General features: G+C 35.8%; 1 protein-coding gene across 1 annotated transcript; it reads right to left on the reverse strand.

Annotated features, from left to right (window-relative positions):
* Positions 1–734: 734 nt before the first annotated feature.
* Positions 735–13,832, reverse strand: smyd5 (SMYD family member 5). The gene is made up of 13 exons (XM_028459474.1): positions 13,715–13,832; positions 12,498–12,606; positions 11,021–11,160; positions 9,526–9,647; positions 9,383–9,452; positions 8,450–8,554; positions 6,637–6,699; positions 6,352–6,422; positions 4,318–4,424; positions 4,062–4,118; positions 3,158–3,252; positions 2,609–2,679; positions 735–2,038 (listed from the first exon to the last, which is right to left on the reverse strand). The coding sequence occupies exons 1-13, from the start codon at positions 13,805–13,807 to the stop codon at positions 1,888–1,890; spliced, it is 1,254 nt and encodes a 417-aa protein (XP_028315275.1). The 5' UTR covers positions 13,808–13,832; the 3' UTR covers positions 735–1,887.
* Positions 13,833–14,807: the final 975 nt, after the last annotated feature.

Consider the following 14,807-nt stretch of genomic DNA (forward strand, 5'->3'; position numbering starts at 1 on the left):
TCAATCAGCTTAACGCCTTTTAAGTTTGGCTTTTTTTAGTTCTGCACCATAACTTTTTAAAGACCACAATCCCAACATTAGGATATCAAGCCCCCACTTTCACAGTCAGAGCAGATAATCACCTTACATTTTAATCTCAGGTGTGAGTTTTGCTGTTTTTAAAGATACCGACTCAAAAATATGTTATGGATTACCTTAACATTCAGTGGGTTTACGCATTCTAATTGCATCTTGATGCTTTCTTTTGAATCATCTCATATTATGGGATACTTTTCTCCTAATTAAAGGAAGTATCTAATTGGTTTAATGCATAACTATTCTCAACTTTGCTGCTTTGAACACACTAAATATGTAAGGTTTAATTAAAACTAAGATCTAATCAATCATTCTTGTACAAACCTTTTTTTTTTTAAATTTATCAACCTTTGCAAAGAACAACGCTCAAATAAATGTAATTTAATGTTGCAAAAATTAACTACCTGTTTTATAGATATTTAATATAGATATTTTGTAGCTAATTTCATTAGCGTTAATTTGTGTCTGCTGGCAGGATTACACCTAAAGCAATAAACGAATTTTTGACAAAATTGTAACCAAGGAAACCTTACGCCATGGGAAAATCCATTACATTTTGGAGGGGATCCAGATCAATATACCTATTCTGTTTCAAATATTAAAAAATCTCCATCTTTCACGATTGGTGAAATTTTAGGAATATTATATTTCGGTTTGTAATTGACAAATCTTTACGAAAGAGGAACTGATTAGTTCTTTAACAACTCTACCAGGTTTAATTCAGATTGGATCCGAGTTGCGCATTTCATAGCAATCTTTTTTTTTTTTTCAAAGGGGGGGAGGCCTTATTTTCGACCTACTGTATTGTTATTAATGGCGATATATATTTCTTCCAAGCTGTAAAGTGTAACTAAACCCCCTGGTTTTGGCTGACCTATCACTAAGGGAGAAATATACTATAAAATCTAAGAAAAAAAATACAATCTATGCTATGCCAACTACCTACTTAATACTCAATATAGCTCTATTCTCTCTGTTCAACCTACTCACCACAGATTGCAGAGCCCACAGGTTCTAGTTTACATAGGAGGTGCGGGACTAACACAGGATGGTCCAATGACATCACAAGATCTCAGCCAATTGTAATAGCAGCGTTTCGACCCATAGAGGGCAGTCACTTGCATTTTACAACAAAACAAGCCAAATTGAAATACTTTTACTAAACTGTTAAGAGTTAGACCAGGATCAATAAATAGCACTACTTAATACCCCAAAACATTTGTATTCGGCAGAAAAAAAAGTAGATATTTAGTGCATGGTGGAGGATTGTGCTCCCTAAGCGATCTCAGTATTTTTGTAAAAGTTGTCTCAGAAGTTTTTAGGTGGCAGATGAGTAAAATACAATAACCTGCCCTTACAATGTCTATTCAATTAAACGGTCACATTTAAAGAGGAAGTCGTCCCATTTTCCCCTTGCTCTCATATCTCAAAAAAAAATACTGTAACTTGCAGTTTATTCCAAAAGGTAACGTGATGAAAAAAGGCCAAAACATGTGATCAACTTAATGCAAACACACAGTCATCCACCTGAGAAGTAAACCATGCTATGATTATCCTTTTCAGATTTAACCATTACATCGTCCTTGAATGCAACATGAAAATGTACCTTCATGGGCCTTTTAAGATTGCGGATGACATCTTAACCGTTATATCTCTGTAGCACAGTCTGCTTAGCTTTTAGAGGAAGATTATTCCTTTGAGGACAAAAGCTATCACATGCACCTAAGCTGAGGTGATTCAGGTGATTTGTGCGGTTCTGGCGGCCGAGTTGGGCTAAAAAAAAAAACAATAACAGCACGGTCAAGTCTTTCATCAGACATCTGTCATCTCATCTTCCATCTCGTCCCCCTCAGTTTCCCCTTCTGCCTCGGCTTCCTCCTCCTCCTCCTCCTCAGATGTCACGTCCAACTCGTCCATCTGGGAGGTGCACTTTGGACACGAGCAGGTGAACAGGTAGTTCTCCCTGGAAAGAGATGTTGGTGTTGGTGTGGTCACGGTGTTGCACCTCTAACGAGCGGAGGATGCTGCAAAAACCTGCTTTACAGCATCTGAGCCTGTATTAACACTTTGACTGTGAACTGACTTCCAGTGCTGCACTTTATGACATCCATTTGTGCTACATTGAATGATTAATACTCATCCTAAACTTCATTAATGTATGACCGTTTAAACATGTCACATTTGTGAATGAGATCTTGATCTCAACAGGTTTAGCATTGGTAAATACAAATTAATTAGCTGCTACTGTAGCCACACACACTTTGAGTTCACAATGCCAGATTTGGCGTAACTTAACGCTCCCAAAGCTGAAAATTGTCAATTAGCACATGGATGTGCTGGAAACTGCAGCTCAGACTCTGTCCAACAACCTTGGCTTTACTCCAGTTTTGGTGTAATTTAAAGAGTGAAAAAGAGTCGCGAGCAGGTGTGAAACCATCGGACCCCAGCGTCTCACTGCCTGTGGAGGGCTCTCTATTGATCCAGATGGCATTCATAAGAGTTTGATCCCGTTCACACAATTACGATTGTTTACCTCAGAGTTTTCTGTCTGCTGTGTCTGCTTCGGTCCCGCTGACAGCAGTCCAGATAACTGATGCAGATCTCCTGAAAAGTGAAAAATAAAACACTTGAGCAATGTGCGTTAGCGTAGAACAGTAACATCAGTAACTTAAAGCTCTCGAGCTTTAAAAACTGCATTGTTTCTGTATAAACAATGTAAAAAAAAAGCAACTATACCTGCGCTATTTTGTTCTGTAAAAAGGATCATTTATGCAAATTATCTGTGGTGTATTTGTGTAACATTTTCCCCACGCGTCCATATTGTTGAGCAGAAAGAGGCTACTTTGTATTGGTGAACTGTCGTAAAAGCTCTTGTGTTTTGGCTGTGGAAGTAGAGCATTACTGTGTCACAGAATCCCAGACTCTTAATCTATGCGACAGCTTGACAAACCCACTCCAATCCTAAAGGTCTCCGCCTCCTAACGCCGTCTGACGTGGAATCATGCAAAGCCAAAGAGAGAAGTCCTTTTCCGTCTACACTAGGACAACATTGATCAATGCAAACCCGGTGGTGTCAGCTGACCTCTCCTGGGCTGATGTCACTGAGGGCGTTGAGGTGAAGCAGGAAGTTGTTGTCAGGGAAGGAAGCCTCGGCATTAGGAATGCAGCTGTGGTTACCTGCAACAGCCAAGGAGGGGAACGTGGGTTCACCAGAGGGTCATCTGACCTGAGCTACAGCATTTTCACTGTAAAGCAGCGTATTTCCACCCTGGGGTCATGACCCAATGTGGGGTCGTATGGAAATATAACGGGGTTGCCTAAAATGTCTAGTAATAATAAACTTAAAAGAAAGTAATGTTAAATTTAAATGTTTTCCTTTTTTAAATACTCAATTTATTCAAATTCTCAATTTTCAAAAAAAATAATTTTTAAATTCCCAATGTTTTGAAAATTTTTCATTTTTAAATTCACAATTTTTTTTAAAAACTTTTCTTTTTTAAATGCTCAAATTGTCTTTTTTTAATCCTCTATTTTTCAATATTTATATTTCTTATTCTATTTTATTCATTTACATTGATCTATTTTGCACAATAAAAAAACACAATAACAAACACAATATCACAAAAATAGATACAAAGTGCAGGAATTATTATTATTATTATTATTATTATTATTATTATTAATATTTTTAAATTAAAATACCACACATTCATAAATAACTGTATTTTATACTTCACTTTTTCATGTATAAATCTAGTTCCAATAAAATACAGTATTAAAAAAATATCTGAGCTGGCGCTTACTGTTATTTTGTGAACTGATACTGGCTACCATGGTAACACAAACAAAAAGCTAGTTTTAGAAAAGACCTATAGTCTCTGGGGTCACCAGAAATGTGTGATATAAAAATGGGGTCACAAGGTTAGAAACCTGTAAAGTGCTGCTGTAAAGTGACTAGCATCATAAACATTGATGACTGTACTTACAGGAGCTTTGCAGCAGGAACAATCCAGAACCCTCACAGTTCAGAAAGTCCCCAGTTTCTGTGAAAAAAAAAGAAAAAAAATAGACATAAAAGATGGTCAGATCTAAACACAGGTTTACAAACAGAACAGCATCATCGATGCCCGAAACAGAAAGTGATACATGACTAAAATATAAAAAGTGGCAACCATGTTCTCAGTGGAATAAGAACTATTACACAAATACAAAAACATGCTGCAACAGTGAGATAAATCTGACCTTTTTCTATGTCCTTGTACAGCTGGTCAATAAAAGAGTCCAAATGCGCCCTCTGCTGGGCGGAAAGATCAAGAGCATCACAGGCATGAACCCATTGACTTAAAGAGCTGCAAAACAGGACGATAGTATGAGAGAGACACATAAAACAATTTAAATCAGGATGACATGTTGGTTGGAGGAAAAAAAAAATCACTGATGTAAATATCAATATTATGGACAACACCATATAATAAAACATCAACAGTCATCAACATCCCCCGCCAAATTGGTTGTCATTATAACTCACAACCTTTTCCTAAATGTCCTAAATCTAAGAACTTAGATGTATACATCAGAAAATATTATCACATCAGAATAAAAAATTACTAATTACCTTAAACAGTTTCTAAGAAAAGCTGTCCCCTTAAACAGAGTAAAGAAAAATGGCACAAGGGCAATAAATTGGGACAAACAAAATTGCGTACTTCTCATTTTCGAACTCCATCTATTTATTGATACCCTGAAGCCACACACTGAATTTGGTTATCCTATCTTAAAGAGTTTCTGAGAAAAGCTGTCCCCTTTGAAGACACCTCAAACAGAGTAAAAAAAAAAAACGTCACAAGGGCAATAACTCCGGAAGAAATAATTGAGCACTTCTCATTTTCAAACTCCATCAAGGTATTGATAGCCTGAAGCCACACACCGAATTTGGTTATCCTATCCTAAACGGTTTCTGAGAAAAGCTGTCACCTTTAACTTAGACACACGGTCGGACGGACGGAGCTAAAACCTATATCACACTTTGTGGTGGGGATAATAATAATAATAATAATAATAATAATAATAATAATAATAATGACTTACCCCAGTGATTTCCAACCTTTTTTGAACCCCATTTTTATATCACAAATTTCTGGCGATTCCAAATATATTTTTCTAGAATTAGATATTATTATGCTTTAATTTGTTTCCCTTCCTTTTCCTACCTAGTTTGGGGGAAATAATTACAAGACAAATTTCCAATCAACAGTTAAACTTCAAAAGAGAGCAATACACTATATACATAATGATAGATATTTGGATCATACCAACCCATTTTTCCTCAAGTCAAAGTTACTCAAATTTGCAGATTTAGTGGTTTTTCAAACAATTCAAGAGGCCAAGAATAAATTATTACCAGAACACATTACAAAAGTTCTTTATTGAGAGGGAAGGGGCTTAAAATTTATTTTAAGGAAAAGCTTTTGTGTATCAGTATGTGGAATAAGATTCTGGAACAGTTTGTCAATGGAAATTAAATATTGTAAAAACATCAAGAAATTTAAAAGAAAATATATTTATGTTGTACGACAATTTTGAAAGTGTGTTTTTTGTGTGTATTATAATTAAAATTATATAAAGAAGAGTCTAAATCTAATTTATTAACAGCAGCAATGGTTGGAAAACAGGACGCTGAAAATGTTACTGTAATGTAGGAAAAAGTTTGTACTTCCACCCACTCCCTTTCAAACGTGTGTATGCTTTAATATATGTAATTATTGATTTGTTTTTCTGCTGTTTCGAGAGGGAAGCCATCTGCATCAAATATTTTATTTATTGTAAACTTGCATTTGTTCAAAATAAAACAGTATATCTAGATATCCATCTTCCTGATTTTCTTTATACTGCATTTTATTTGAACTACATTAATATTTGAGAATGTAAAAGTATAGAATACAGTTGTTTGGGATGGTGTTGCGTTTTAATTTTAAAAGGAATAATAATGAAAACAATTTCAAAATATATTTATCCAGGAATTATCAGTAATTAACAAATTCCAGGTGACCCTATTTAAATTTTAGGTAATCCCACATGGGGTCATGACCCAAAAGTTGAAAAACACCGACTCTTGGAAAAAAATGCATCTTCGTCAGCTATATGACAGTTTGGTATCATTAAGTCCCGTATTTTTTACTGGTTACAACAGTGTGAAAAGCACAGGCCTACTCAGGAACTGTATTTTCTAATTATCTATGAACGATGGTTGAAAAGCAGCAGACAGTTGTTGTTCACCTGGTGCCGATGCCTTGCCCGTTGGTCCCCACCAAAGCAAAGAGGGAGCGAAAACCTTCTGGAACAAACCACTGTAAAACAGTAGCACATGGTTGTAACTCCTGGTTTAATGTTGTCATACTACATCACCTGAAATAATAGAAGTAATCAAACTGTGCCTCCAGGCATGAAGCAGGAGAACATTGTTCCTAAAATAGTTTGTAATGCTTCTTAATTGTCAAAATGTGAGAAAATTCCAGGATTTGTGTTTCATTAAAGACATGAGCTGGTCTGAAACACACCTACCCTACTGAGGTGTTCATCATAAAGTGCTGCAGTGAAAAGGCTGTGCAACAACGACAATCCTCCCTGTAAACACAACAGGAATTAGCATTAAAAACACAGAAACTGTCCTTGATTGGCCTATGGATCCTTTGCTCCGACGTCACGAATCACCGCTGAGGAAAGCACAAAATGGGAGTTATGTGCGCAGTTGTCGGGTGTTCCAACAATTCTGCTCCCAACAATGTTTTGTTTTTTAGTTTACCTACTGTTAAACAGCGTGAAAGGCTAAAAAACGAAGGATTAACTGGCAGACGTCAAAAAGACAGTGGCTCACAAATCTGCACAGATCAGGCATAAAATCTACAAGCTACAAATATACACGAGTATGTGAAGAGCATTTTGTGGAGGGTAAGTTTTTTGTCCATTACTACCCTGACTTATGTTTTTAAAACAACAGGATCTTCCACTTCATACTACCAGGTATGTCCGCATATGCGTGTGTGTGTGTGTACATTTGTTTCAGCCTTTGCATTGTTTTAAATTGTGTTAAGCACTTTGTATTACATTTGATTGTTTAAAAAGTGATATATAAATAAAGTTGATTGAAAAAAACATTTTCAAGACCTGAGATGCAAAACTTGTTGTGAGTACCAAGTAGTTCAAGATGTCCGTGTAATTTACACTAGGTCACATGCCTACATCGTCCTCAAATATAAGAAAATTGCTATAGGAGTCAACCCAACCGCACTCCTCTGTCTTACCGCAATACCTAGCTTTATCTGGAATATTTAATCCTTGATAAATTTCTGAAAAATCACATGAATCCACCATTGAAGATGTGTTGTTATGCAGCTGTATACATAAAAAATGGCAGATCCATGTGAATCGGAGAGGATCATGGGATATGGGATGTCAGTTGCAAACGACCTATTGGGCTGTGAGCAAGTAATGCGGTGGGGTGGAGTCTTTAACCTTCCTATTATCCACAAATATTACTATCACATTTTATACTTGGGCTCAATCTGACCCCAGGGATATTTGCCTCCAGAAAAGATTTTCAGAAAATTGTTGACCAAGTTTTTGTTTCAGGCTCATTGTTTATTTGTTGAATAAATAAATATTAAAATAAAATTGATAAATAATGAAATCTCGGCCTGTTCTCTAGCGCCACCATCAGGCCAAACCTTTAAATTAGAAATTATTTATCTGGAATAGTTCTAATCTAAATCTTTTCAAATTGAATGACAACATTAATGACCACAAGAGTATGAACCCTATTGGTTGTGATGATATGACGTTTCTGCAGCGCTATCATTAGGTCAAACTTTCAGTTTTAGAGTTTGTGTATCTTGAAAATCTTTCATTCAAATATTTTCTAATATGGGATTACTCACAGAATGTACCATATTGACTGATGTTGGTGACCCCCCCTTTCTTCTCATGAACATATTTATTTACTTATTTTTATCTCCTTTTTGGGTTATTCACTATAAAGTTTCAGACACATTCTCCTCTATGTCAATGCACTGTGAAAGAGCTGTTCCAAAACCTCATTGAGAGTAAACCCTTTTCCCTGAGGACATTTTCAAGACACAGAGAGAGATCGTGCAGATTGCTATACACAGACAGAAGTTTTACATAGCTAAAACAGCAGAGGAACACCAATGAATGTTCCTCAGCATATTGAAAAAATATCCTCATGACCAATTTTATGCATAATCAAATGTACCCATCAAATTAGGAAAAGTCATGAAATATTAAGCAAAACAACATTGATAATTTGCCCCTTTAGGAGCTTCCCATGTGTAGCAGGAGAAATGTGAGGGTGTCTTACTCTGAACTGTTCCCCCAGGAGCTTATGGGCAATCTCCTCCTCCTCATTTGCTGTTCGGCTACAGAAGTAAGAAAACAGCTTCTGCCAGTGTGCTTTATCTTTGGCCTGGAAAACAAACCAACAGCAGCTTTATCACCGCAGTTTGAGTTTACATTCTTCCCTCCATTAGTATAAGCATTTCAAAAGAATCATACATAAACATGGATTTCTCAGAAACTCCGGATATCAGCTTTAATGTTTCATTGATTGAGACAAGTTTTTTCAGGAAGATTTACGTTGAGGAAGACTGACAGTTGACAGTGGAAACATGTCAGGAGTTCTGCTTATCGATTTGATGTGTTCTTACAAGTTCTTTTTGGACGTGGCCAACTTGACAGTTCTGTCACACATATTGTATATACTAACTGTTGTGCTGAACAATTTATATAAATCCAATTTTCTAAAAGCTTCGTTAACGTGCATTCATCTCTTTTTATTATTTGATTGCTGTGTTTCAATGGTACTTTTTTATTTTATGTTAAATACACTTTATTAATAAATACTGAAAATGATAAAATGAATACATAAATAAATAAAAGAAGTCAGAATACACAGAGTCTACAACTAAAGTAAGTGGTCAGAGTTGAAATATCAGAGATAAGACAAGACCTTTATCAGGCCCTTGCCTAAAGTTTAGAGCTGCTTCCAACAGTTTGACCAGAAAACAACTCAGACAGTTTTAAATCCATGCCTTTTTTTCTGCTACTAACAGAATATTTACTTGCTTCCTAAAATATCCAGCCTACTGAACTGTCAGTGGTCACTGTGGTGCCATATAAAAAGATACAGATATGAGCTCAAACTAAACTGTTTGGGTGTAACTGTCACAAATATTTGGGGTCTTTTATGGTTGCTTTGAACTTGAAGCTAATAAGGTTCAAATCTAAACCTCACCTGTTTAACCATGGCTACCATTCGGGCCATAAGCATGATGCTGGAGGTCTCTGGGGGATAATGCATGCTCCTGAAACAGAGGAAAACATTAGTGAAGTTGGAATAGAAACCTTCACTGAAGATGTATAGAAAGGATGGCTCACCGCCACGCGTCTTTCAACTTATTGATGGGATGGTCTGGATCGTCTTGCGAGGGCCCGAGACACAGAGACTGGTGGTACTGGTCTGCTGCTCGTTGGCGACACTCGCTGCTGCAGTACATCACCTGCAGAGGGCAGCAAGGGGTCACAGTGTAGTTAAACAGACTGGAAAGGAAACAACTACATGAAAATATCATACATGACTGGCCATTTTATTACAACCACTGACAGGTGAAAATAATAACACAAGGGTGTATTGAAAAATCGCTTCGGCGATACATCACGATATTTCACCACGCGATTATCGCATCGATCCAAAAAATGTCTAAATTGATTTTTTAAAAAAAGGTTTTAAACGAAAAACCCATTTAATTGCTCATTAACTCCCGGTCACTAGGTGTCAGACCTTGTAAACAACGTCCTTCCTCGCGGCATTTTACCTTGGAAGTTGATTGCACTTTATTTTCATAAAACATACTGGGCACTTTTACTTTTTTTACTTTAAAAAAAATAAATAAAAAAGAATTTAAGAACATAACAGAATCAGAATCTGTTGTAAAAGCATTTTGAAAAATGTAATTTGACAGTTTGATAAACATAGCACTTGTTTTTTGATAATGCTACATGAATTACAGTTAGTTACCATTTACTTGTTCTCGCAAGTTTAAAAAAAGAAATAAAGAAATTGCATTTCATACCACTTTTGGACTTGTAAATGTAAAAGTTGTAATTATTGATATAACCACATATCGGGATGTATACGATATTACTTAGTATCAGGTTATATCGTATCGTGACATGCAAATTGTGAATTGCATGGTATCATCAGATTCATGGCAATGCACAAAAAAAAAATCAAATTCATCGATTTATCAAATTTGTAGATAAAAAAAAAATTTTATTTTGCAAATTCTGTTTTTTTTCTTTTTCCCTACTACACTTTTTTCGGACTTTTTCACGTTCCGTCCTTGTGGGTTATGATGTGAGCCAGCCCCCTCTTTGTTTATATTTGTTTACCCTTTGAGTAGGCTATATGTGTGACACAGGCACGTTTGATTTTTTTTATTCACACTATGCTAAGATGCTAAGGATTGAGGTTTTTTTCTTTTTTTTAATTGTAATGTTATATGTTATCAGATATGTAGTTATCTGATTTCTTAATCAGAAAATGTAAGCTACTGTGAAGTTACTGTTACACTTTTGCTTAAACCTGGGTTAAAGCAAATGTTGAATGACAGAACCTTATTTACTTTTTAGAACAGAACCTCCTTTACTTTTTATTTTGGGATTGTTCTATACATTTAACCCTTGAAGACAATCACAGTAATAAAGTTGCACTTTTGACAATATATCTGATGTCTGCAGTCATTTTTAAGTGCATTTTTAGGCTAAATCACCTAGCCCTACACACCCCTAGACCAATGTACTCATAAAGTAACATAACATCTGATGAGTGATAATTTGAAGTGATTCAGAGTTTGGGTTAAGGTGGACCGACCTGGCATTGTGGACAGGTTTGGTGCAGCTCTGGTCGAACAGGACAAAGCTCAGGATGAGGAAGACTCAGTCCAGGGATTCCACTGAGTCTCTGTGCGTTCTCCTCTGCAGTTTCCAGAGCCCGGAGGCAGAAATCACAGGCTTTGAGCAGAAGAACAGAGCAGGACAAAAGTCTCGTATTATTTCAAGGGAATTTCAATACCTTTTCACAGCCGTGATCATGGTTTTTACCTCTGAGAAAAACTCATTTACAACCAGCTAAGGTTTACTCTATATCACCTTTTACACAACAGCAGCCTGTTTACTTTTAATTTATTCACAAATGATTCATGTGTTTGAAATTGTGTGAAAGAAAAAAAAAAGCAAGACGAAAAACACTTAAATGGGGTCACCTGTAATGTCTAGTAACTGCTGAAAAAAAATTATTCTGATTAAAAATAAATTCTTTAAATTTAAAACACAAACTCAACTGTATTTCTATAGACGCTGATTGTTTGTAAACATTGTGACCTATTTTGTTGGGCGGGGCTTAGTGTGGAGGCAAAACCACAATTTGGCTTTGTTTTTTCTGCGCACCAGTGGCCGCTGGAATCCTATAGGACTTTAATTTACATCCACTAACGTTATTCCTCCTATTCTGGCACCCAAACACACAACAAAGCTGTAACCTCACTACCCGCTATTTGGTTTACTTAATTTCCTTCTTTTGTCCAGTATGAAAATGCTCATAGTCAGTGATGATACAATCTCAGTTATAACCTATAATTCTGTGACTAGTACACCTGATATATTGTAAATGAACAAACATTTTTTCTTATCAAGCGCTGCATTATTGACAACAATGATGTGAAATTTGTAGCCATGCTATAATTATTCTCTGTATCATTAGAAAACAAACAAACAATGCATCCACTTAACTCCAACAAATGTTTTGTTTTTATTAAACAAGTCAGTGTATCTCCTTCTGCAGGGCTATTCACCCCCTTTATGAGCCATGGCACCCCTTCAGCAAAAAAGGTCCTCTAGGTCAGTGATTCTCAACTGGTGGGTCGGGACCCAAAAGTGGGTCGCGGACCTGTAGTGGGTGGGTCGCAGACAACTGGTGAAAAATAAATAAATACTTAATGTATCTCTTGTTGGACTTGTCTTTTATTTTGAAAGAAAATTTTCTTTTGACAGGCATGCTGTGAAATGCATGTTGCACAGGAAAATATAAAGATTGATGTTTTAAAAAAGATTCTAGATGTGTTTTTAACAGCTGTTTTTGAAAAACTACATTGGTTGGTTGAAATCTAAAAAAAAAAGTGGGTTACAATTTAATGACCGTTGGAAAATGTGGGTCCCAGGAAGAGACCAGTTGAGAACCCCTGCTGTAGGTTACACATCATCAAACAAATAAATGACATTGATTTAAAATTATGTATGGACCATCCGTTTAAAATCAGATTACATAACTCTCAATAAATCAGGCATATTACCTTTATATTTATATTGAGCATTCCACAGGAACTGTGCGCAGACCAGAGGCCTCTCTATGAAAATGGTTTCTCCTTTTCTGATGCTCTTCTTGGCAAAAAGACCTTTACCCTGAAAAATAAATGACATGCACAGTCAGCAAAAGAACTCAATATTTTATGCATTAATTTATTTCAATAACATGAGCAAAGATAGTTAGCTTCTTTGAATGCTGTAAAAGAGTGTGTGTAAAGTGTCTCTTTAACACCAGAGGAACAACATTACAATTACTACATTCATCACTTAATTAACATTTTTTATTGATTGATAAATTAATAAATAGGGATGTCCCAATACAACTTTTTCACTACCGATACGATACCGATATTGCTGCCTTGAGTGTTGGTCAATATCGATATCAGCACGAATCATACATAGTTTTATTACTTATTTTGTGGTGTGGAACATTAGAGTAAAAACAGAACAATAGTCAGTAACAGTAGGTATGAGGAAAAACTGACCTATTTATTATTAACCAATTGGTTACATAAATTTTAACCTTCAACATAACATCTGCAGTATTCTATAATTGAATAAATATATTATAATATTTATTGGAGATTTTAGATGCAGTCTGATAAAATCCGATATTCGTTTTCTGGCAAATATTGGACCGACTTATCATTAATTGCATTAGTTCACACTCAAAATAAAATAAATGCCAACACCAACAAACTAATTTCTCACTTTTAATGTTCTTAATATTCTTTTTTTTTTTTTTTTTTTGATTTGCTTTTTAAAAATGTGGTCTTTACTAGATTTTGATTCAGAGTGTAACTTTGTACAAAAATCAGGTTTATACCTTCCATAGACGTTTTATTATGTTGTATTGATAAGCACCCCAGTCATTCCAGATTTTGGGGTTAAATTCAGTAAATCCACAAATAAAAAGGTGTCACAGATAAACTGGTAACTGTTAGAAGTGCTGACTAACTTCCGTCTAGTTGGAGGTAATTAAATTAAATGCTTTTAATGGGGAAACAAAAGCTCGTATCGGTCATTGATGACTTATATGAAAAGCACGTTTGTTTGCTGTGGTCCATGCGTTAGATTGTAAACCAGTTAAACCACAACACCTTATCGCAGCACAAACATTCGCGATTCAAACAGCAGCGACGAGCTTTCAACACGTCTTTCAACCACATTTGTTTCCTAAATTATGTTTTATCCTACACCTTACCTTGGTGTTATCTATAAATCTGACTTCCACGCCGCCTGTGGCTTTGCTGGGTTCCACACAGAGAGAAAACATGTCATCGACGGGAGCCGCCATGTTGGAAAGAACCTTTGACCTTTGACCCCCACACTGAGCGATTAACACAATGAGCCGCAGTGACGCCTGGAGGAGGGAGGGTGAACTGCAGCAGGAGGAAATGTCCCTCCTATCTCATTTCCTATTTTTTTTTTATCTCCACTTTTCCATAACCCCGTGGATGACGTCACGGGGTTAAGGAAATGTGTTAGGAGAGGAGAAAGGAAGAATCATTTTTGATTTGATTTTGACTGGGACTTTATCCCAAACTCCCAGTCATCCACCCAGCACCAGAAAAGTTAACTGCACATTTAAGTCTGTGTAAAGTGAATTCAGCCATTTATATTCATAAAGTTTGTTTATATGTATATATTAATTATTCAAATTTGACAGTGTGGTTAACAACAAACTTCTGTGTTATAACAAACTTAGAGCTCATATTTATTCTTACTTTACACTAATTTTAACAGCTTTATATTAAGTAGTAGTCCAGCTTTGCTTACACAGTATGTGATAAGTCTTGTTGCCAATGGCTGTGTACATACTGTACATTTATAGCCACACAATAAGTTTTTTCCCAGAATGAATAACAGTGTTTGTTGTCAAATGGTAAAACTGTTACATCCATAAATGTTCTGCTATAGCCTAAATGTTACATTAAATAAAATGTTAACATGAAGCAATAAAGATGTTACTGGAAATTAATGTTCATTAATTATTCCATACATATCTCAAATGTTTAGTGTTTGTGTAGCATGCACATTTCTTTACTTTACTTTATGCAAGCTAACCAAATACATTGTGCTCTTTTCTTTTTTCTTCCTCGAGGTGCTTTGTTGAACCATCACCACAACATCATCATCTTTTGACTAACCTCTGAATTATTTGGTTTTACTTTTTATTTGTGCATGTTTTTGTCTTGTTTTGACCAGTCTGGAATATGTTGTGATAAAGTGCGATTGTCATTTGTTAATAAATTCAATATATATCCTTACAGCCTATCAAGGACCGGTATCGATTT

The sequence above is a fragment of the Gouania willdenowi genome, chromosome 10 (assembly GCF_900634775.1).
Source record: "Gouania willdenowi chromosome 10, fGouWil2.1, whole genome shotgun sequence".
Lineage (NCBI taxonomy): Eukaryota > Metazoa > Chordata > Actinopteri > Blenniiformes > Gobiesocidae > Gouania > Gouania willdenowi.